This window comes from Carassius gibelio, chromosome A3 (genome assembly GCF_023724105.1).
Source record: "Carassius gibelio isolate Cgi1373 ecotype wild population from Czech Republic chromosome A3, carGib1.2-hapl.c, whole genome shotgun sequence".
NCBI lineage: Eukaryota > Metazoa > Chordata > Actinopteri > Cypriniformes > Cyprinidae > Carassius > Carassius gibelio.
The window spans coordinates 18,489,602-18,512,277 of NC_068373.1; the positions used below are offsets into that span (position 1 = coordinate 18,489,602).

General features: G+C 38.4%; 2 protein-coding genes across 2 annotated transcripts; one reads left to right on the forward strand and one right to left on the reverse strand.

Moving 5' to 3' along the window:
* Nucleotides 1-804: 804 nt before the first annotated feature.
* On the reverse strand, nucleotides 805-5,858 carry LOC127950693 (protein YIPF1). The gene is made up of 9 exons (XM_052547871.1): nucleotides 5,613-5,858; nucleotides 5,456-5,529; nucleotides 5,256-5,380; nucleotides 5,061-5,141; nucleotides 4,167-4,254; nucleotides 3,913-4,029; nucleotides 3,064-3,230; nucleotides 2,809-2,991; nucleotides 805-2,191 (listed from the first exon to the last, which is right to left on the reverse strand). Exons 2-9 carry the CDS (start codon nucleotides 5,484-5,486, stop codon nucleotides 2,087-2,089), a joined length of 897 nt encoding a protein of 298 aa, XP_052403831.1. The 5' UTR covers nucleotides 5,487-5,529; nucleotides 5,613-5,858; the 3' UTR covers nucleotides 805-2,086.
* A 3-nt stretch (nucleotides 5,859-5,861) lies between these two features.
* Nucleotides 5,862-7,788, forward strand: LOC127950702 (mitochondrial import inner membrane translocase subunit Tim29-like). The gene is made up of 3 exons (XM_052547880.1): nucleotides 5,862-5,993; nucleotides 6,355-6,561; nucleotides 6,883-7,788. The coding sequence occupies exons 2-3, from the start codon at nucleotides 6,465-6,467 to the stop codon at nucleotides 7,554-7,556; spliced, it is 771 nt and encodes a 256-aa protein (XP_052403840.1). The 5' UTR covers nucleotides 5,862-5,993; nucleotides 6,355-6,464; the 3' UTR covers nucleotides 7,557-7,788.
* Nucleotides 7,789-22,676: the final 14,888 nt, after the last annotated feature.

The window sequence follows — 22,676 nt, forward strand, 5'->3', positions numbered from 1 at the left end:
TTTACATCCCCAGAGTCCTGATCTTGTCAAATTTTGTGTCATGAGACTTGAGGAAAGGAGGAGATCAAGTGATGCCTGACAAGCTATAACTTTCCTCCTCTTTTCCTCCCCTCTCTCCCTCCTTCCTCTCATGTACCGGGGATATTATATGACGAAAGCCCCATCCAAGACTTTGAAGTCGTGTGCACCGCTTCCAGTCACTTTTTCTTTTCAGTTTGATTTAGAACTTTAATGAGATCATGAGATGAAAACAACCATGTCTGCTAGTTTGTAGAATTAAAGTTTTGTTTTGTTTTCTTTCAGAAAAAAAAAGGAACCGAAAAAAAAGCTAATTAAATGTTGATGGAGAATTCCCAAAGTGTGGCTGCTTACAGTAGCATTATTTTTTATGTTTATGAAGTTGGGGGGAAAAAAGTATAAAATGATGATGGTTCGAGAAGTTAAATGATCTGAGGTGTGTTTCCCAAAAGTTTTTTTTAGCTAACTGGTCACAAGATCCATTGAACTCTATTGGTAACAACAGAATTTGAGACAATAGTTGCTTTTGGGAAACGCACCCCTGGATGGGTGATCGACGATAAAGCAGATGCATCTTAAACAGAAGAAAAGAAAATCCAGTAACGCTTTGCATTGGAGTTCCATTTGTTTATGTTTTTGGTATCATGAAATAATTCATTTTTACATCATTTATTATTGTTAATGTTGGTTCATAAATATAGTATTGATCATTAATTCTTGATTATAATATATTAGTTTATACATCTCAATGTACTAGAAATGTGGAAATGAACATTAACCAAGATAAAGGCTGCAAATATATTAGCTTTATTGTAAAGTATTATAGAAAATTCTGTAATGTTACTCGTAGTTTGAAACCCATATGACTTTCTATCTTTCAGTCTTTGATGAAACTAAGGAGAAATCTTGCTGCTTAAGCTGCTCTTTTCTATATAATTAAAGCAGCCAGCGCACAATTTCAATAATTACATTTTCTAAAATAAAGCTGTTGAATTGTTTCAGAATACTACTTGTAGTCATAGGAACTCATTTTAAAGTACTGTTATATCCTTTGTGTTTGTCAGTCACTGGGCACGGTCCACTTTTGTTTTATGAAAAAGCTCAAATTGGACTAGACTGAACTGGATTGGTGGAAGAAAGAAAGTCATACAGGATTCAAATGAGGGTTGAGAATGAGATCATTCATTTTTGGTGAATCATCCTTTTCAATTATTTTTGAAAAGAAAAAATAATAATTGAATCATTTCAAAAATATACCTTTGTTTTGAGGAAAACAAAAGATATTTAGAGAAATTTCTTAAGTGTTTATATCCATACAGTAGAAGTCAATGGGCACCAACATAGTTTGATTACAGACACTTTTCAGAGTAAGTTTCACAGGTTTGGACTGATACCAAATGAGGGTGAGTAAATGATGACAAAAAGTTTTGTTTTTGGTTGAACCTTTATATTAATTGAGTGCAAAGCATACCTTCTCAGAAATGTGTGGCCCAAGTAGGAGTGGTGATGCATCTGTCCCCAATCAAACCAAACAAGCTCAAAATAACACCTTTGACCCTGACAAGAATTATTTTAATCCAGTGTCAAACTCTCTAGGAAAGCAACATTAAATAATACAGGTACTTTCTCCCAATTTACAGAAAAATGAGAGAGAAAGTAGCCTAAGAGGAAAGCAGTCAGGGGTTATAAAGCAAACCTCAAAGCAGTTCACAGTAATACAAGACCACTCTTATAAATTACTCCATTTTGATCGAAAGAAACAAAAATAGGCAAATCCTCTTAAAGTATAGGTAATAAATGGACATTAAGTGACCATAACACTTGAGGAAAATAAGTTGGTCACTACATACTAAAGTAAAATAGTACAAGTTAAAGTCTTCAGTAAATCATTGTGATCTGAGGAAGGTTGTTTATCTGCTAAGTTCGATACAAACTGGAAACACTTTCAATGTGTTTGCTGGGAATGCTTGTGTGAATCACTAATCTGAACTCCTCCGTTGCTCATTTATCGTCAGAATTATTTCCATGTCCTTCAAATATAAAGACTCCTAGGTTCCCATTCGGTTGGTCATTGATGCTTTCCCAAGGTAAGTGTTGTGTGATTTGCCGCTGGGGTAGTCTGTTGTCCGGAGTGCGATGATCCTGTGTATGTTGGTGTTTGGAAGAAATAGAGCTAAAAGGAGAGATGGAAATGAATTAAAAACTTAAGCTGCGTGTTCGTTGTAATTGATGGTGTAATTTTACTAGAAAAAATGACCAATCAAACAGAGTGTGTGTGTGTGTGTGTGGGGTTGGAAAGGGAAGCTAATGCTTATGCTCTTCATCTCAGTCCTTCTTACAGGATACACGATCATTCAAATCGTTGGAGTATTTTATATTTATAAAAAATACAGTAAAAACATTAATACCGTGAATTATTACAATTTAAAATACCTGCTTTCTATTATTAAAAACTTTAAAATGTAATTAATCAGTTTTCAGTGTCACATGATCCTTCAGAAATCACTTTAATATGCTGATTTGCTGCACTTCTTAGAGATATCTTTTTATTATCAAATGTTAAAAACAGTGGGAACTGATTTGAAACTTTTTAATACAAAGTTCAAAAGAACTATATTTAAAATAGAAATCTTTCGTAACATTGTAAGTGTCCTTGCCTTTACTTGTGGTCAATTGAATGCATTCTTCTGGAATAAATGTATTTAAACTGTGTATAATATACATTATTTATATATACATATAGATATAGTTCATAATGCTTGGAATAGTTCTTTGAAGAGTTTCTCTCACCTTGAAGCCAACAGCCAGAAGAGCATGCAGTGACACTATTACTGCCATAGTAGAGAAAGCCGTTAGTTTGGTGTCATCACGAACAGCCGGCCAGAATGTCATTACCAACACTGAGCCAGAGATCACCAAGGCAATGATGATCAATAGCCACTCGAGCCAGTAAACAGGAATCGTCCATAATATCTAAAAACAGAGACAGAGTATGATTTATCACGTCTAACATAAAGTGTCTTTAGAACATTATCTCAAACTTACCGAGGTAGGGATATAAATGAACAGAGAGTATCCATAGACACACACGGTCTCTAAAAACGTGTAACCACTGATTCGTCTCTCAACACTTTGACGCCACGTCAGGAAGCCCCAAACTCCCAGAGGCACCAGCCATGCATAGAGGAACACAGTGACGGCTGCAATCGAGACTAAAACCAAACAAAAGCTTTATTTAGTATATTCATAAAGGGATTGACATAAACAGCACTATCTGCTAAGTGTTCTTTTAAATTATATATACTGCATTTTTCGGACTATAAGTCGCACCTGAGTATAAGTCGCATTAGTCCAAAAATACGTCATGATTAGGAAAAAAACATATATAAGTCGCATTTATTTAGAACCAAGAACCGAGAGAAAACATTACCGTCTACAGCCGCGAGAGGGCGCTCTATGTCTTCAGTGTAGACTACAGGAGCACTGAGCAGCATAGAGCGCCCTCTAGCGGCTGGAGAAGGTAATGTTTTCTCTTGGTTCATGTCAAATTAATTTTGATAAATAAATCACACCTGACTAAAGGTTGCAGGACCAGCCAAACTATGAAAAAAAGTGCAACTTATAGTCCAAAAAATACGGTATATATTTTTTAAGACTCAAATCTTTAATCTATGAGTTGTGGGTTTAATCAGTGGTTGACCTTTAGATTTACTGAAACTCAAATCGGATTAGTTCTTTATATAATATTATTTAGTTAAATTAGTTTAACTAAAACAAACACCTAATCAAACATGTGTGCTCTTTTATACCTGTAAAGTATAATATTAGGTCCATTACTCTTAAAGTACTAAAAGAATAGTTTTCCACAAATTCCCATGCCTACTGCCGTCTCACCTCTGTTGAACTGAGGTCTGTAGTGATAGCCTGGGTCTCCCATATTGATCAGAAATGTGTAGAGGTCTCCACTGATGGCCACGGAGAACACTAGAGTCACACAGATCCAGAAAGGACCTGTTGAGAGGAGGGAAAACAACAACTAAAATGTCTGACAGTTTCACGATAATGCACATTCATTCAAATATAAAGAAATTGTTTGGCTGGGCTGTTAAAAGGTGCTCTGCAAGATTAGAAATAAAATAATACGTTACCATAGAGATCAGGGTTATTTCGAATGTGGTGTTTGACGAAATTCCGTCCTGGCAAAGGTATGACCGAGCCCTTTATCCTATCCAGCACCTAAAATAATAAAGATAACAGTATGTACGATTACTAGGGCACTAGAGTTGTTGATGGTTTGATTTGAATGTAGTCCCAAGCAGGTTAATGACCAAGCAACCAGAATCTCCCTTTGAAATATTAGTAATTAGTTCAAAATTACCAAGATTTGACAAAGACTAAAAGTGTCATTTTTTTGTCAATTTTGTCAAAAGCACTGGTTAACCTGCTTTATTTTCCTTGATATTTTGTGACGTTTCTCATTTAAAGTCATGAACATGAATGCAAAATGTTCTGCTATGTTTACATCATTTGCAGGTCAAAAGCAGTATTTATTTTGTTGTGTGTCTTTCTCAACTTCTCCCTAAGGCTATTTACATTTATGTATTTGGCAGATGCTTTTATCTTAAGAAATTCACACTGAGTTGGCAGCATTATTTTTTTTTTCACCTTCTGCATGGTAATTTCACTGAGAATCGAACCCGTGATCATCACATTGCAAGCGACAGGCCTATGCTTCTACTGTTTAAAGATTAGGAAAGCACACCGAATAAATGTTTTTACAAACTTATTCCGTTTAAAATGTTTAAATGCTTTAAAAATTGGTTTGGAATATATATTTTTTTAATTATTATATAATTACTTTATGTACTTATATATATTTGGTAATGTGTGGTGATGATTAATATTAAAAGTTGAATGTTTTTACTTGTGTGTCTTATACCGAATACAATTAGGGTCAGTTTGACCCACATAGTGATTGTACCAAGATGTGTTACATAATACAAGGAGTTCAAAGAATACCATAAGTAAGGAAACAAATGTACCTGTATTGTGTCTACATTGAAGAATGACTGATAGTATTCAAACGTCCAAAAGCCACCAGTTTGTTTTTCACCTCCAAGCAACTGTGGGGAAATAGAGCAAGAAAAAAAGGCTTATAACATGACCTGTAAACTAAGATGCACAAGAAATAAGCAGTTATTTGTGACCTTAAGTGCATGTTTGGTTTTGCAGCTCACCTCTGAGCTCTCTTGCTGATTGTCTTCATCTTCTGACAGATCAACTTTGACCTCTACAGATGAGGAGATGCTCAGGGTTGAGGCTCCAGGATTTGAAGACAGGAGATCTGCGGCTTCCTCAAACTCTGGAAACGTGCAGAATGAACATTAAAGCAGAAAGTCATAACAAGAAGGTGCATATAAGACTGATAAACAATTACCCTGAAACGTTAAATCGTGTGGACTAGCCATGACTGGAGATCACAGGATTCTTAAGGAGTTCTCATGTGAATATCTGCGCGGAAACAAGACAATAAACACAATATAACCATACGACAGCCGTCACCAACAAAATCAAATTTGGACTAATTTGCTCACCTGGCTGCTACAATATGGGAACGTTAATCCTTCAGTAACAGACGCCAATCCTGACTCCTTCTGGCAACTTCAAGAATCAAGCTTGAAAAAACAGTTGTTTCGTCAGCCCGGGTGGTATTTAGAGCCTTTTGACTAACTGAGAGAAATCATTAGCCGATTAAATAATAGATATAATAGATTTGATGCCGTCTTAATACGCAGGGATTTAGCGTTTTTGTCCACATGTTCCACGTCACTTGCAGGGTTCCGGTGCGTCAAAACACAACCACGTGACCGGAACTAAAACGTGAATGTTTTTAACGTTGCCTGTTTTACCTCTTTTTATAGTATACTGGTGGCTTAAAGTTAAGAATCAGCATGGCAGGTTGTATTAGATCTTAGGTAAAAGTGTTTATTATTATTTTTATTATTATTATTAGTTTTTTTTATTTATTTTTTATAAAAAGCCTACATATTCGATAGTCATATTTATCTACGCGCTGTGAAATAAATTCATAGCACATAAGGGTATTTTCTTGCCAAATTTTACATTCAGATCCAAATATTTGACACAAATAATTCTAGATCATTATTTTTGGTCTAACATAAAGACTTTAAAAATATTATCTGTTTGCAATTCCTTTCATTTCTTAGTGATATGGCTCGTAATAATGCATGGTGGAACCGAAAAGACTATATTTTGTTTCCCCGCCGTGACAATAACATTGCACGTACATTGTTTTTCGTCATTTTGGCTCATCAGTTTCACCAGTCTCCGTTGCCCCGTTGAGCCAGTGTTGGAAACTGTGGGCTGGCAGCTCCTCCTTTGCTGTGAACTGTGAACTGTCACACTTCGAGAGTTCATCTGCTAACATGGCCGCCTCGTGGCTGCTGAAGAGATGTTGCTCCACAACAGTTACAGAAACAACTAAGGGCACAAGGTGGCAAAGACTGATAAACAGTCGCGCAGGTAAGACCAAGCCACGGTTTTTTGTTTTTTTGTTTTTTTGCTACAGACATACGTTTAAAATACTGTTCCTATTACGATTTGGAGGTCAGTCACGTGTGTCAAGTGTACATTTAGTTATAATCTGAATTGAGGGCAGGCGTGTTCATTTTTTATCTGCAAAAATACATCTGTATTAGTTTGTTAACTAGTTTTCTAAATCTGTTATAGTGACATCATAATATTATTTCATATTGCTTCATTTTTATCTTTCATACAATATGTGGCAATTGGAAAATCGTATTGAATGTTAATCAAGATCTGCTGTTTCTTCACTGTTTTTAGGTGTATGGTGCCGTAGTCTTTTAAGCGATTATAAGGAGGCTTGTCGTGAGGCAGTGCTGGGGGCCAGGGAGCGACCCCTTAAAGCCTCGCTATACTTGGGGCTTCTGGGAGGAGTGTACGCCTGCCATTACACCAACCCTGATGATGCCTCCTTTGAGTCCAGCCTGCGAGAAACCTCCAACCGTCTGGCGCTCCTGTCTCCATGGATACGCAATGGCACCTCAGATGGACACGTCCAGACCCTTGTGAAACTGCGAAACGAGGGCAGGCTGCGCTATGCTAGTCTGGGCATCGCATCTCTGACTTATTACACAGACTACGACTCCGAGTCCAGCCTGTATGAGGCAAGCTGCTCGGCGATCTCTGTGCCCTGGGCAGAACTGCCAAAGCGTGTGCTGGATGTGGGCTTCACAGGACGTTGGTGGGTGCTTGATCATAAAATGAAGGATTTTGATATAAATGAGGAGGAGTTCAAACATCTTCCACCTGCTTTGGTGGCAGCAGTCCCATCCTCACCCCAGATAACAGAAAGAAATGAAAGAATGCATCAGGAATCATGGAAAGCCGTGGTGATGGAAGACGAGAGCGATGAATTAGATGGTGTACAAAAACCCATGGACACACCTGTTAAAGGGATAGAGAGAAACACAATAAACAAATCACAGACTTCTTGATCAGTGTGTTAGATTTAATGCTGTATCTTGCATAAAGATGAACCTTCAGAAGCATGCTTTCTAGAATCAGCTGTTGATTAGAAATGAAAAGTACAGGACACATTAACAGGAATCATTATTATATTATGTTTATGGAAGTAAGCAATATAACACTGTAGACTGGTGTTTTCCTACAACATATTGTGCAAGTAAGTGTGATTGTTTGCAAATGCATTAAATCAACTGCGGTGTATGTTGACCTTGTTTTATTTGACATCATGGCACTACATTAAATACTGATCAAAAAAATAACTTTTAGACAAACTTAATAAAACTACAAATTCTATACAATAATCCTCCATCTGTGAGAAAGAATAGCAAGTTTTATATATATATATGTAATTTACAATAATTGGGCAATTCATCACACAAATAAGTGATATGAATACAATAAATATAAAATAATTTTTCTAATAAATGGTTTTCTTCTGAACTTTCTATTTATCAAAGAATCCTGAAGAAGCGATTCACAGTTTCCTCAAAAATGTTAAGCACAACTGTTTTCAACACTGATAATAAGAAATGTTTCTTGAGCAGCAAATTCAGCTTTGCATCACAGGTATAGATTACATTTTAAATATATATTTAAATGGCTATTTTGAATTGTAATATTATTTCACAAAATTCCTCTTTTTACAGTATTTTATTCATAATTTATGGTGAAATAAATGCCTTTGTGAGCGCCGTTTCTTGCTAAATAACCAATTATATTTTTTGCTGCCTTTCAAAAAGAGTTCATTTAAAATAGAGTTGAGTTAATTATGTCCATTAATCCCATTACCTTTGACCTTCTATTTCGCTGGCCGACTTTGATTCATTTTCAGGGGAAATCCTTTTTTACATTAATCTCTCTACTCTTCCACTCTCTGGCTTGTCTTCCTCCATTAGTCTTTCGCTCGCTCCCCCATGCCGTCCTTTTTAAGATGGTTGGTATTGATTTGCTGGCTGACGGAGCTGCATTCAGCTCTTTTTTTTCTGATGGGTATCTCAGCTCCTTGAGAGGATTGTTCATCCTGATCCTGCGGTTCTTCTGCAATAAAACATGTGAACGCTGTGCTGACCCGTTCATGTCAAGCTAGACCAAATCATGTTCTCAGTAAAAGGCCAAATAATGAAAGTAAAGAATAGTACGCACTTAATGATGAAAAGCACTTAAGATGCGCTAATGAAAGTGTAGGAGCCCATTCAAAGACATTTCTAATAACGTAATAGTGGCAGACTGCGGGGGCTTATCTGTGTGTAACTTAACCCCGCTAAAGTCAATGTTGAAATAATAACGCCATTACGGTGCATTTACAAACTCCCTAACAGAAATATTGCATGTCACTTGAGACGTATATTAATGAGAGAAGACCTATGGCTTGCTTCAGGCAAAGGCTGAACCATCTGAAATCCTAATGATCCCCTTTTAACTTCTCCACTGTTATGAATGACTCTAACTGTTGTATATTGAAATGGTCGCTTAGCATTATCACACCACTCTTATCCAATCATTAAAGATTTTTAGCCGGTAGGAGGATGTTGCTTTAGCCTCGGCAGTGGTATCTGATGTGCCTCGAACCTCGTAATGTACTGAAGCACTCTGTCTGTCCATCAGGGTGTCCACAGGGACCCAGACATTGGCTGATTGCTAAAATGGAGGAGCTTTTCGAACAGTGTTCAGCTCTCTGCAAGACACTCCCAGCTCAGACACACCACCGCTGAGTCCTGGTGCTTTTAAAGGGCTGTCCCTGGCCTGTCTTATTGCCTTCAAGCTCACTGATCTGAGATAACTAGGCAGTGGGAAGCAATGGAGTGGAAGCCCACCATGTTTTTCAGGTAGTGTCAATGCTGTCTTGCTGGCTTTTTACTTGGCTAAATGATGAGAGATGGAAAACTGGTACTCATTTGTGAATTTGATTCGCCTTTATATTTCAAAGATCCTTGGGTCTCCATTTTCACAAACAACCATTTTTTTCCCACTACTATTTTTACTAACTATTTTTCAGAATGTCTTTTTTAAAGAGCCACACAGATGGGAAATCAAAAATTACCTGTATTACAGTGTATGATGTAGCTGTCCATCTGTGTAAAGAATGTGCAAATAATTAAACCAAAAAGTAGACGATTTATAAAGTTATTGGCTTCTAAAGTAAGGATTCGACTCTGAATCGCTGAAACGAGTCGTTATAGATTTCAAATCTTTTGCCCATCTCTATGTACGTCACTAGGAACACTTTGCATAATAATCTCCGCCTACCGTCTTGAGAGAAACGTAACTCTGACCTGCCCCTCCCCCCACACAGACGCTCTGGTTGGTGTGATAGCATCATGTCGAGGAGACAGTGTGTTTTTAATTGTAAAGGCAAGTTTGTTTTATTTTCACTGCCAACGAATGAAGATCAGAAGAACCAATGGCTAAAATTCATTTTTACCACAATAGCAGAGCAGTACAACAAATCCTTGTTGTGTTCACAACATTTCACTGATGACTGCTTTTCTAATCTCAGTGAGTACAGTGGGATTTTCAAAGCGTTTGGCCATAAAAGATGGTTCATTACCAACTTTATTTAGAACAACGAGCATCTCCGAATCACAACGCGAAGTATGATTATGAAGTTATGTGTCTGTTTTCTCCCGAGCGTCTTATCAGCATGTGTGCTGTCTGTAGCCTTTGTTTGTGCTGATCGTCATGTACAAACACGTCATTAAAATGAAGTGTAACTCCGTGAATACTCAATGAAGAGACATGAGAGAGATATCTATATAAAGTTTGACATGTCTTCTTTAAAACTAAATAAGTGCTGCTAACAGATATTCTGTGATAAAGTAATCCATATGAAAACAACGCGATGTCTGTTTTTCATGTCTCCCTTTGTTATATCAAATGTGACCACGCGCCCGCGCTGAACGTGCTATTCAGATTCAAACTGAAGCATGCGGCTTGAATACACCCACACAGAAGAAAAAGCAGCGAGACTGTTCAAGTTTTTTATTTTACTGTTTGCGTCGCGATGAGAGGAATAAGACATAATTCACCCCAAAAAGATGTGTGAGGAACAACCAATCAAAACTGCTTATGTTAGTTGACAAATCAGAACACAGTATGCTACCGAAAGGTGGGGTTTAAGGAAACTGAATCTTTTGAACAGCTTCGCGTGAACCGTTTGGGGATCTCTGAGAATTGAGGTAATTTTAAAATGATGTTTTGACAAAATGACAATGTTTTTTAACCTTGGATGGATTTAAACCTAATGTACAGGACTTATAAACAGTGAAAGGAAGCTTAGAATTTTCATCTTACTGGCTCTTTAATGTTCCACAGAAGGAAAAAAGTCATACATGTTTGAAACAACATAAGGGTGAGTAGACATTGGCAGAATTTTCATTTTTAGGTGAACTGCCCCTTGTACTGTTTCAGTCTCCTTCCTCGTTCACCCTTCGATCGACATGATCCTCCCCCTCCCTCCACAACCTGTCCTGTATTGACTATCGACTGTCACTCTATCCATCTTCAGCTGCCGATGTCAGATGGATACGGTGGCCGAGGCAGATCGGTGGTGAGTTTGGAAGGGGGAGCTTGGGATCAGCGAGGACATGTTGGGAGAGGGGTGGGGGTCATGCATAGGGGTGAGAGAGTCTAGCCATGGCGCTGACCCCAATGACCACTACTCCTCCGCCCTCTCCCATTATTTCTGATCAATATGTCACTATGAAGGGAGAGAATATGGAGAGCGTGAGGGGGAGGAAAATGTTAAAGGCATGTTGACTCGACCAGAAACTGGATCCGTTAATGCAGTGTCTGAAAGTAGTGTGTCTGTGGGGAAGATACTTGGTAAAGTTCTTTTCCTGATACTACATGTACATCGCTCAGGTGTCTACGTGATGGCAAAGTCTCATGCATGTGCCACCCTTAGATCAACTGAGTTAATAAAACTTCACAATTATTATAGGTGGAATTTTGCTTTTGCAGAAGTCTCATTACTGATTGTAGGTATTTTACATTTAGTCTGGTTCTAACACAATAGACTGATACACACATATTGAAAGCAGCTAAATCATATTAAGCACTTAACTCACAAGCATTTATGTATAAATTAGATGTTGTGTACTTTACTTTTTATCTGCCTGTTAAATTTTTTGTATTTATAAAGAATATAATTTTAGTAATATTCCCAAATGATTACACATGCCTGAAATGGTAAAATATAAGTTTTAATAAGCATTTTTAACACCAGTTACTGAAAAAAAATGAGTCTTAAATATGGATGATATGTTACAATAATCAAAATACACAACACTGAATAAACTTTTATTAAATTTGAATAAACTAAAGATTGTCTGACACCAAGCTGCGTAAACTATTTTTAGGGAAGTGCCTCACAGAAAGCAAAGGGTTAAGTGTCTGGCACACAGCGAGGAAAGCGTGAATGTGTGTGCATGTGTTTATTAAATGTGGAGGGGAGAGAGGGAGTGATGAGAGAGAAAAAGAGGGGAAGGGGGTAAATATAACAATATAAATGTGTTTGGAGTGTGAAAATGTTTGAAAATGGGAGGGAATACAGACAGAACAAGCACCCAAAAGAGGGTGAGAGGAAAGAGAGTGCGCAAGAGAGTAGGGTGGGGATGAAGGGGGAGGGAAGGAAACGAAGAGTAAGGGAGAGAGAGAGAGAGAGGGAGAGGGGGAGGAGAAGGAAGCGCATTCACAATTTTCATTCAAACTGACACAGCCTGTGTGTCCCGGTTTGCACTCCCCACTCGCTCTCGCTCTGTCTCTTCACACACACACACACACACACACACACATATACAGAGAGCAAGGAACATCAGACCGTCTGCATTTAAGTTAATAGCGGCTAGAGGACAGCTTCAAGAAGAGTGAGAGACCGGGACGAGAAAACCCTGAGGAGACCGGCGGAAGGGGTGAGAATAGAAAGAGGAGGTATGGAATTCACAAAGAGATGTCAGGGTGGAAGGTGAGTAGGGAGAGGACGAAGAGTTTTAAAATAGAAGAGAGAATAGAAGGGAGGTGGAGGAATGCAGGGGTGGAACGGCCGAGCTCGACGTATGGAGGGGGGCACAGATCGACTGGAGCCAGACTGGGTGTATGCATCTGAGAGAGTCACTGTGGTAAGTGTGTTTTTCTTCTCGAACCCCTGCCACCTCCTCCTTCTTCTAAATGAAGAGCCTGTGCTGTACTGTGACTGTTTGAGTGCACGCAAGAGGACTTTTCCATTAGAATGCATTGTCATGCTATTAGAATGCTATACCAATTTGACTTGACAAGTGTTGCTTATGCATTCAGACATCACTGCAGGACATTTTAATGTGATGTTATCCATCAAGGCATGCATTAGTGTTGTGTTTGTATGCTAGTTAAGGCGACTGGTTAATGTTCGAGGCTTATATGTTTACATTTTTCGTTTGCAAGAAACATAAATGTCTTTTTTTAACTGCTAACTTTGGCTAATTGTTGGTTGTAAAGATTATAGAGAGTGTGTCACTATATGTTGGATATAATGGTCTCCTAACGGTGTGTGTGTGTGTGTGTGTGTTTGTGTATGCATGTGAGGTGATATCAATCCCTATGGAAGTGAATGGCAATTGGATTAAACTATTGATTTAGTCTGGAGCAGGTAGACATACACCCAGTTGGCCAGACGAGGGGGAAGGGCAATCCACATTACTGCAGACATCTTCATCAATAATCCTCTTGCACCCAAAACTAAACCAACAGCAGTGACCGGCACAATAATAGCATGTCAAGTGCTCGCATGTGCTAAAAGATCAGCTTTTGCACAGATAAGCACATGCAGGTGAACTTCATAGGCACGTCATAATGTGCTACTTCTGCTAACTTTTTTCTTTAAAAGAAATGTGTGGTCAGTGACTTTTTTGTATGTCTTGATTTAAGAGGACTTTTACATTGTTGGAAAACACTGGATTCGTGTAAAAAACGCTTTAATAATTTTGTCAGCTATGCTAGAGTTTTCCAGTGTTTACAACCCCTTAATCCAGTTTTGAAAGTTTCCCAGCGAACTTGCTTCATCCACAAAACTGGCTGTGACGCCTATGAACTCATTCACCAGAGGGTCATGAGTTCAAGTCCCAAGTGGGGGATGGGGGGCGGGGGGGGGGGGGGGGGTATCATAGTAGCCTTATTTTTTGTTGCAGACCCTTCCCCCTTTCTTTTCCGCAACTCACACGACCGTCATTTCGACGGCTGGACAAACACATACATCAGGCCTGTTACTTTTGCCTGCTCATAGTCAGAAGTTCGACTTTCACCTCATGGGCCAGCAGCTGCTCTCGTTTTTGTACAGCTATGGGCCTTTGCCGTTTTTGATGACAAACAGTTGTTATGTAAAATATAACTCACTCCAACAGTCCCTTCAAACCTGCTTTCATGTTTGAAATTGCATACACGACACACCGTCCGTTTGCATGTGCGTACGTGAGTGCGTTCCAAACACATCGAATCGACAAACGGACGAGGTGCGTTTCAGACAGCCCCTCTTTCATAGGAAATGAGACCCTTTGACCTTTGCTATTCAGTCTGTCTGGAAAAGCTGAGCCTGGAATCGATCAACACCCCCTTGCCCAGACATGCACTCACCACCTCCACTCTTCTGCCCGCTCCCTCGATTCCTCCTTCCCCCTTCCATTTTTCTCTTTCTCTCCAATCGGCAGCCCCCTGTTCCCGCTCACTCTCAGCTCCCGCTCCCTTCCCCCCATGATCAGATAATAGACCCCACAGAACTCATGCTAAACTGTGCCCGCTTCCCTGTGCATACGACCAGATCTCCACAGGCCCGAGTGCTCACACAAAACTTCCCCTCAGAGAGCGAGTGCACAGTAACCTATAGCCTACAAATTTGTAAAATATTCTAAATATAGGTTGGAAACAGCATGGCTGTTTTTTTTTTTAATCCTTCAAATGCCATATATTTTGCAATATACACTTCCAGGGGTAATATTTTTTATTTATGTGCATTAATATAGGTTAACATAATGAAAATATTATCCTATATATATATATATATATATATATATATATATATATATATATATATATATATATATATACACACACAAATTGTGTTTGTGTGCATGCATATGTATACATAATATTTACATTTGTGTACATATAAATATATTTTAGACATTCTTTTGTGTTTTGTTATATTCTGTGTATATTTTTTGCAGAATGGGATGCATGGTTGAATTGTTGATGTTCATTAATGTGGCTAACATAATAAAAAATATTGTATAAAATATATTATAAAAATATACATTTAGCTTAAACATGTTTAAATGGCCAAAATATAGGAGGAAATGTATTCAGCTAAAACATATTGAATACATTTGTATCGATACAGTTGTGTAAATATATTTTATAAATAATTATTTTTTTATACAGTATGTGTCTGCAATATATATATATTTGCTTTATGACATGGGTGATTGATTTATTGATAATAATGTGGTTAACATAAAGAAAACTTGTTGGGGTGAAAATGTTAACAATATCATGTGAGCTTCATAAATATGTTTGTGTCAGATGTTGGTGTGCATGTCCAAAACCACACAGTTCCAGCAGTTTCTGAAGTGTGTGTCAGTCTCTGGCGAGTCACAGTGAACATTCAACGCTGTCGGTGAGTTTGCAAGTGAGAGAAACCATCGAGTGTTGAGTGTACCCTGCCTCTCGAATGTACTCTGACCACACGGACCTTCAGAGTGCCAGCAACTACATGTGTGAGTCCATTTTGTTGCTGAGCTGGCCAAGATGGCTGCTGTAGTGTCTCTGAAGCTGTCCCAGCTGATCAGTCAAGCGAGAGACTGTATTCTGCATCTACTGTCTGTCACAGCTCTGGGTCCTGATTCACATTCATTGCTGTCGGTGGGTTTTATCTCTTCGACTCGCCGGACAATGAATGAGAACTATGGCCCCTCCTGCACTAAACTGAAAACTATGGGTTGTGAAAATAAGGACTGTTAATCTTGTTCATTATTAGACATGTCACTCAACACACTCACATCATAGAAGGGCAATAAACAGGATGTGAAATGATAATTGGGAATCTGTTGTTGTCTTTACTGCGGGTTGCGTGAGTTAATTTACTAATCATCCACTCACTTCCATGTTGTTCTAAACTTGTACGGAACACAAAGAAAATATTATTCCATATTATTCAAAATATCGTCTCTCAAAGAAAGTCAGATTTGGAATAACATGAGGGTGAAAAACATGACAGAATTGTCATTTTTGGGGTGAATTATCCGGTTTAAAAAATCCTTATATTCATGGTGCCAGTGGTCTGAAAACCACAAAGGAAGTCAAAGGGAAACCCTAGAACCAGCAAACCAGCTCACTGACCACTGTGACCTGTGCAGACAAAGACAGAGTCAATATAACTCAAAGCACAATGTTCTTCCTCAGGCACAGTGTGCATGTAGCTAAAAATGTCCTGGGCGAATCTAAGAGGTGGATCACCAGGGAAACTGTCACGACTCTACAGAGGATATACAAGTGTATTGAACTCCTCAAAAGACAAAGCGTTGAATTGAGACTAAATAAAGGAGCTCTTGAGGAACCGTGTGCTATTATTAGGTTCTTTGCGCGCCAAGAGAGCACAGTCTTTAATAAATGAACCCATATGTTTTGGGGTTTTGTGACAGAGCTGTTCCCACTCCGTGAACAAGAGCTTCACTTTACCTCCCAGCAGCAAGCCATTAGAGAACTACAGCTATGAGCAAGAATCACAATCTTCAACCAATTACCACCACGATGCTCCTATACCCTAACAATAATAGGTTTATGCAGCATGCTGTGTAACATCAGAACATAACAATATATAGCTGTGAGTCTTCGACCCAGTGCATTTGTGGTGGCCAGTGGGGTCGGCAGCCAATTAGAGTGTGTCTCCGGTAATTGGGTTGGCTGGATTGGTCTAAAGGCAGGGTAAGTGAGACTGATTGGAGCAGTCAGCTGTCTGATCTGATTGAAGACTCCACAGTAATCAGCAGTGCAGAACTCTCCACTGCGCTCAAAAGACTGTTATCTGCCAGTCAGAAATATATGAAACTTACACTGCTTAGTTTACTCCAAGGATTTGTATTGTTGTTCCCTCTGAAATTCATTTGTTTGTTTGTTGCAAATAGTATTTATCTGATTTAAAGACATTTCTGTCAGACAAGAATGCAGTATGTATATTTCATTTCCTTAGTCTTTTTATTTCTTTATGCTCCATTTTTAATAATTATTCAGGCAACTTCTTCTTTTTTTTGTATTCCCTGTAATCTTAATTATCTTCTGTAAGCATTTCTGAGTGTTTCAATCTGCTCCCTACTTTAGTAGTCAGCACACTAGCAAGGTGCTCAGCCATTTTTAGAGTCGGCATGAAAGTACATATATTTTACCCATTATGACTGCTAGCTCACATTCAGTGGGTGCTATGCCCAAATCTCAAAATCCAATCAGCATCTGTGTGATAGAATCCCTAATGTGCATGAAAGGTATTAAAATCGTTTTAAAAAGTGTTAAGAAGTATTAAAATAAATATTTATTTGCTTTATTTCTTTAGTTTTTTATGTATATAATGCTATTTATTAGTTAGTCCATGCCATAACAAATGTACTGTACATGATCTTTTTTGCCTAATTAAAAGAATTGTTTCTTAATGGCTCTGTCATTTTTACAACCAGCATGCATGTGTGCTATACAAAAATGTTTTCAATAAATACCAGCTATGTAAAACCTCATCATCAATGTTTAGTAAATCTGTGCCCTTGCTAAGATCAAATTCATGTTAACTGTATTCTCATTCATGATGGAGTGAACAGAACGAGACACACCCATACATTTAAAATAAACCTCTTTTCTCTTCCAAGCACAGTACTCATTATCTTCCTTTATCTTCGTGTTGTGTACACTCTCCACTTGTTATTATATAATTTCGGTTCTTTCTGGCAGCCTCCACGTCCTGTCTAACCTCTGCTACACACACACTCGATTTCCCGGGTCAATGCTGCTATATCCTGTGAGCATAAGACACTTGGAAGAGAGGTGAAGGGAGGTCAGAAACACTTTGTCTTGTCATCACATGCATCCATATCTCAGATAGCGTCGAAAAGCACTCCTGTCACAGCCAAACAATAGGGAGAATATAAATACCATCAGAGCTTATTGTGCTAAAAATGTTTAAACTTACAGAAAACATCACAATGTCTATAGACTCTATGGGCTGTGACTGGGTTTCAACTGCTGAGAGGGGCAATGGAGGTACAGGGTTCAAGGAATTTGAGTGAATTTGCAGTGAATTCTAGATGCAAATCCTTCCTGCAGCCCCATATGGAAACATATGTCAACAACAAGAAACTGTCTAAAATCGGGTCCATCATTTAAACTTAGCACATGGTGAGAGTAAAGCCAGAAAACAATAAACATTTATAAGATGGTTTCTTATGTGACTGAGCACCACATGAAAGCGCAAGTGAGAGCGAGAGAGAGAGGACAAAAAGCGGATCACTCTTTAAACTGTGCAAACACAAAAACAGTTTTTCAAAAGGCGATTGGAAACATTTCAAGAGACTGTGCTGCTCTGACACAAGGCTTTTGCAATTTTGAGCAACACACTGAGGCACAATTGTACGCAGTCGGATGATAGATATATATTCATTATCATGGCAACAGAGTCGTGGAGAAGAGAGAGAGAAATTGAGACTGTGATCTAGGCAGGCCTGCAGGGCTGTTGCTTCTGTCTGCGCTGATGATGAACAGTCACTCGGTCATCTCCAGTCTGCACACGCACCAGAGTCCTGCATCACAACACGGTGCGGGCATCCGTCTCAGGCGCGCAATCATAATTCATCCCACTGGCAGCTTGCAGGGGTCATCGCAACATAAAACGCTGCATGTGAGTGCCGCACAAAGGAAACATTTTGTGATGGCTGGAAGATGTGCATTAGAAACAAATTCCTTCAGAAGGGCTGCTCTCTCTTCACTGCTGAGAGGACACCAATTTGTCTTGCGGTCAAAAGATAAGAACTGCTCATTCCTTTAAATACAGGTGTATGGGCAGAGCAGGTAGAAATATAGAGGGTTTTTAATCTCAGAGATAAGATAGGGACCTTCATACAAATAAATAGATGGCTTTAATGAATATCATGATCTTAATCACTAAAAGCCTCTAAATTGTGAAGCAGTTCCAATATTTGTGCAAATACAATGCACCTCATTTAGTGAAGTGGTGTAGTAGCAATGAACAAATATAGGCTAAAAGATGCAGTCTGTATATAACTAATCTTTTTGACTGGTGTATTGTCATATAAAGTTTTATATAAAACTTTCAAATGCAACAATTTCACTCTTTGGGCTAAATGTTGGTGAATTCACACGATTTCATTTGTATGAAAACAGAAGATAAACCTGAACATTGGTAGGTTGTAAACAGACTGTACAAAACACATGAATGAGATATGAATTCAGCATCAATTTGCCACAACTTAAAATAGTTACGAATTGAGTTGAGAGCCTATGATAATTAAACAACACTTCATTTAAGCATTGTATATCTTCCAGTATACAACACATGTAAATGAATAGTAATTTAGTCAGGTTAGACACTATGTCATGTAATTTTTCAGCAATGACAATAATGTTTTTAGGGACTATAACTCAATTTGATCAGTAGTTTGTGCTGGGTGTACCTTAGTATCAATCGAAAATAATGTTGGAAATATATCATACCACAAAAACTAAGTTTCAGTGGAGCTAAGTATGATTAACCAGTCTTGAAGAACTCCTGCAGGTGTTTACCTATAGACAATTAGTCTCAAACTCACAAACGCTTCTGTCAGGAGCTTCACTGTTTGCGCATCACCTTTCCCTATCATTACAGGGGAAATTAAAGCCTCTGTGGCATGTATAGTGGAGGAGAAAGGCCCTGAATGCTGAAAAGCAAGTATTTATCTCCTTGAGAGAAAATTACATGTTTGCCGCTTTCTCTCTTGCTGGAAAAAGCCGGAGTATTTAGGGTTTGAATCTCAGTACACTTTATTTCCAGTCTCTATTGTACTTCATAAGGTGCAGTGTGATCATGATAATAATTTGTTAGATTTTCAGATGAAGATGCTCAAAGGGGTTAAAAAGTGAAAAATAAAAGTCTTGGGGCTTGAAACAAATACTGATTTTATGATAATATTAGAAATCTGCAATAAAAAGCTATAAAAGGTCTTAATTTCTCATAAAGTGCATACTGAATCATGCCATTCCAGCTCATTACAATACATTTCTAAGCATTGCATTCTAATGATATGTCTTCAGGCGGGATTCAATAAAAAGAGAGAGGGCAAGACTTCATGCACTAAACAGATGTAAACCTGCTATCTCAGCCACCCACATCTAAATCTTATGGGGCTGTAGTTTGACTGATTCATAGTAAGCTCTCTTATTAGTCTTCATAGCGCTTTTGCTCTGATAATGCTGTATTTTGGGCTTGAGTCAAACTCTGAGAAACATATCTGCAACCCCAACAATGTGATCAAGACATACACTCTAAAGAAGTGGCTTGTGTCAATGTACAAAACATTTACTTTGTAAATATGAAACATCACCGAAGATTCACCCTGAAAAAGACTTCCTTGGCACAGACAAATAGATCCATGTTTGGAAAGGAAATATAATTGTTATTGTGCTACTGTTATAAATCTGGGTTTCTATATGTCTTGTTTTCTCACCCATTTCTGGAAAGAGAAAATAAATAGTTAGTGAAGAGGATATTCATCTTACTGACAATGAATTAGCCATATCAGCATTACACAGCACGTCCACCAGGCACAAGCCAATCTGATTGTGAGCTTAGTCAACCCTGACAACACCCTGCCAACCACAGTCTGTTTGTGTTGGTTATGCTGTCACAAAGACTCCGTTTCTAAACCTTAGAAATGTCACAAAGATTCAGAGCTGATGATACCACTTATTCGCATCATAGCTCAATATGATCTATTACATTAACACAATGCTATTCATAATGAAAAACACTCAGCCACTTTAGAAATGTGATGTCTCTCTGTCAGGTTTGATTTATAGTTGGCTATAGATTAAACATTTCCAAAGACTTGAAGTGAATTAGCTATTGATCCCTTACTGGGCAGGCTCACATATAGGGCCGTGATTTGTGAAGTGTGACATTTAAGCTGGTTATTGAAATGGAATTATTGTATCCTATTAAGGTTAATAAGGGAATGATGTGGATGAGTTTGCTCAGATTTTGACCAACGTGCATGATATGCAGACTTTGACAGGCATTTTGTTCTTCCTGTTTTTATGTAGCTCATAGTTGAATGCCTCAATAAAGAGAGTTTAAACTGGCTGCTGTCCAAATTAACAGACTGGAGACACGGCATTACTACCTGACAGCCAAGGTACCACCTGTTTGTCACGGCCAGCACACAAACTCCCACCCCTTTCATCCTCTCATTCTTTCTCTGTTCCTCTCTGTCTCTCCCCGAGCTTTTGGCGTGCGTTCTGGATGGGCATCTTGGAGCATCTGTGCCTGCCTGAGGCACTGGACTGTGCTAGATGTGGGTCAGAGCTGTAAATCCTGTGTGGGCTTGTACCATACAGCCATCGCAACTTCAGGAGTCACAGCAAAAAGCCTGATGCCAAGCATTGCTGATGGATCGCAGGAGCAGCATGCAAAATAATCAAGTCAATAATAAAGGTCATAAGTCATTTTAATGGTTTGTCTGGTACTTGGCCCTCCCTTTCACAAAAGAAATCCACAGCAGACACATCCATGTGAGGAAATTCCAGTTCATTACTGCCACCTCCTGGACAGAGTCTAAAAAGTCATTTTTAGACACTTAACTGACATCGTAATGCATAATGTCTGAGAGTCGCACCTGATGATAAACATAAGATCAAGTGGCTTCCTCGATCGCTGCTGGACAGCTAAACGTGTAATCCAGAAGCTCTGGATCTCTATTTGTGCTTTTGAAGGTGCACTTGGCATAATCAAACGTGAGGGCTGTGAGAACAGAGAGTGTTGACAGCCTGCAGTTGTAACAGTTCTCACCCACTCACACGGAGGAGCTTTGAGGGCTGTTAAATGAGGAGGGAGATAATGAGAGAGAGGCAGCAGCATTGTAATCAGCAGGCCTCAATTTCCTCGCTGATGCTCCAGATTAGCCCAGCCTCACAGGCTCCCTTAGGCATGTTTCATCTTCTCTCGCCCCTCAGAGAACACTTTGGATGAAAGGCAGAACTTCTCCATCCGGTCTGCTGATGAACCTCATGCTGAGGCCACTGCGCAACACGCTGTTAATAATCAAGACGGTTTCTTTTTTTCAAACTCAATTCATTATATTTTCCATTGCTCTCTGGTCCATTAGCCACGCTTTATGCTCTAAAATAATTATGTAGCATGTTCCCTGTGTTTTATGTCTTCAAATACACACCATTAATTTCAACTTCAACAGTTTCCACAGCCTTCCACAGCATTTGTTATTACTGTTTGTGTCCTTGATCAACCTCAAGTCAACAGGCATCTTCTACCAAAAATACTGGCAATTAACAGAGATCCTTAATCAGCATGAGGTGTATACTACACCGTTCAAAGGTTTGAGGTCAGTTACTTTTTTATATAATGCTTTTCATTATAAAAATGTTACTGACCTTATTCTTGCCAGTACTGCATTCATCTAAAAAAAAATAAAAAAAATACAGTATGTACAGAAATATTGAGATATTTTTTTTTCAACAACTTGCCTAATATGTTTTCGAATATAATTTATTCCAGTGATGGCAAAGCTAAATTTTCAGCTAAAGTTTCACATGACCATTCAGAAATCAATCTAACATGCTGATTTGGTTCTCATAAAAGAGTTCATATTATCATCAATAAAGAAAATTGTGCTGCTTGATCTTTTGTAAAATATATTTTAGATTTAGTTTTTCATTTTGTTTTTGATAAGCTTATTATTGACATTACAGTTGATGTTTATTCATGGAAAAACGCTTAAGCTTTTTTTCTACCTCCAAAAATGCTTAAGCTTTTTAATTCCTCCAACGGTTTTATTTTTATTATTATTCTTATTATT

Bases quoted from the DNA above. Each gene is read 5' to 3' on its own strand.
- LOC127950693 (XM_052547871.1), bottom strand. From the start codon at position 5,486: ATGGCTAGTCCACACGATTTAACGTTTCAGG. The intron at 5,142-5,255 runs GTGAGCTGCAAA...ATTTCCCCACAG, and splicing joins ATCAGCAAGAGAGCTCAGAG to TTGCTTGGAGGTGAAAAACA. The intron at 4,030-4,166 runs GTAACGTATTAT...TCCTCTCAACAG, and splicing joins AAATAACCCTGATCTCTATG to GTCCTTTCTGGATCTGTGTG.
- LOC127950702 (XM_052547880.1), top strand. From the start codon at position 6,465: ATGGCCGCCTCGTGGCTGCTGAAGAGATGTTGCTCCACAACAGTTACA. The intron at 6,562-6,882 runs GTAAGACCAAGC...CACTGTTTTTAG, and splicing joins ACTGATAAACAGTCGCGCAG to GTGTATGGTGCCGTAGTCTT.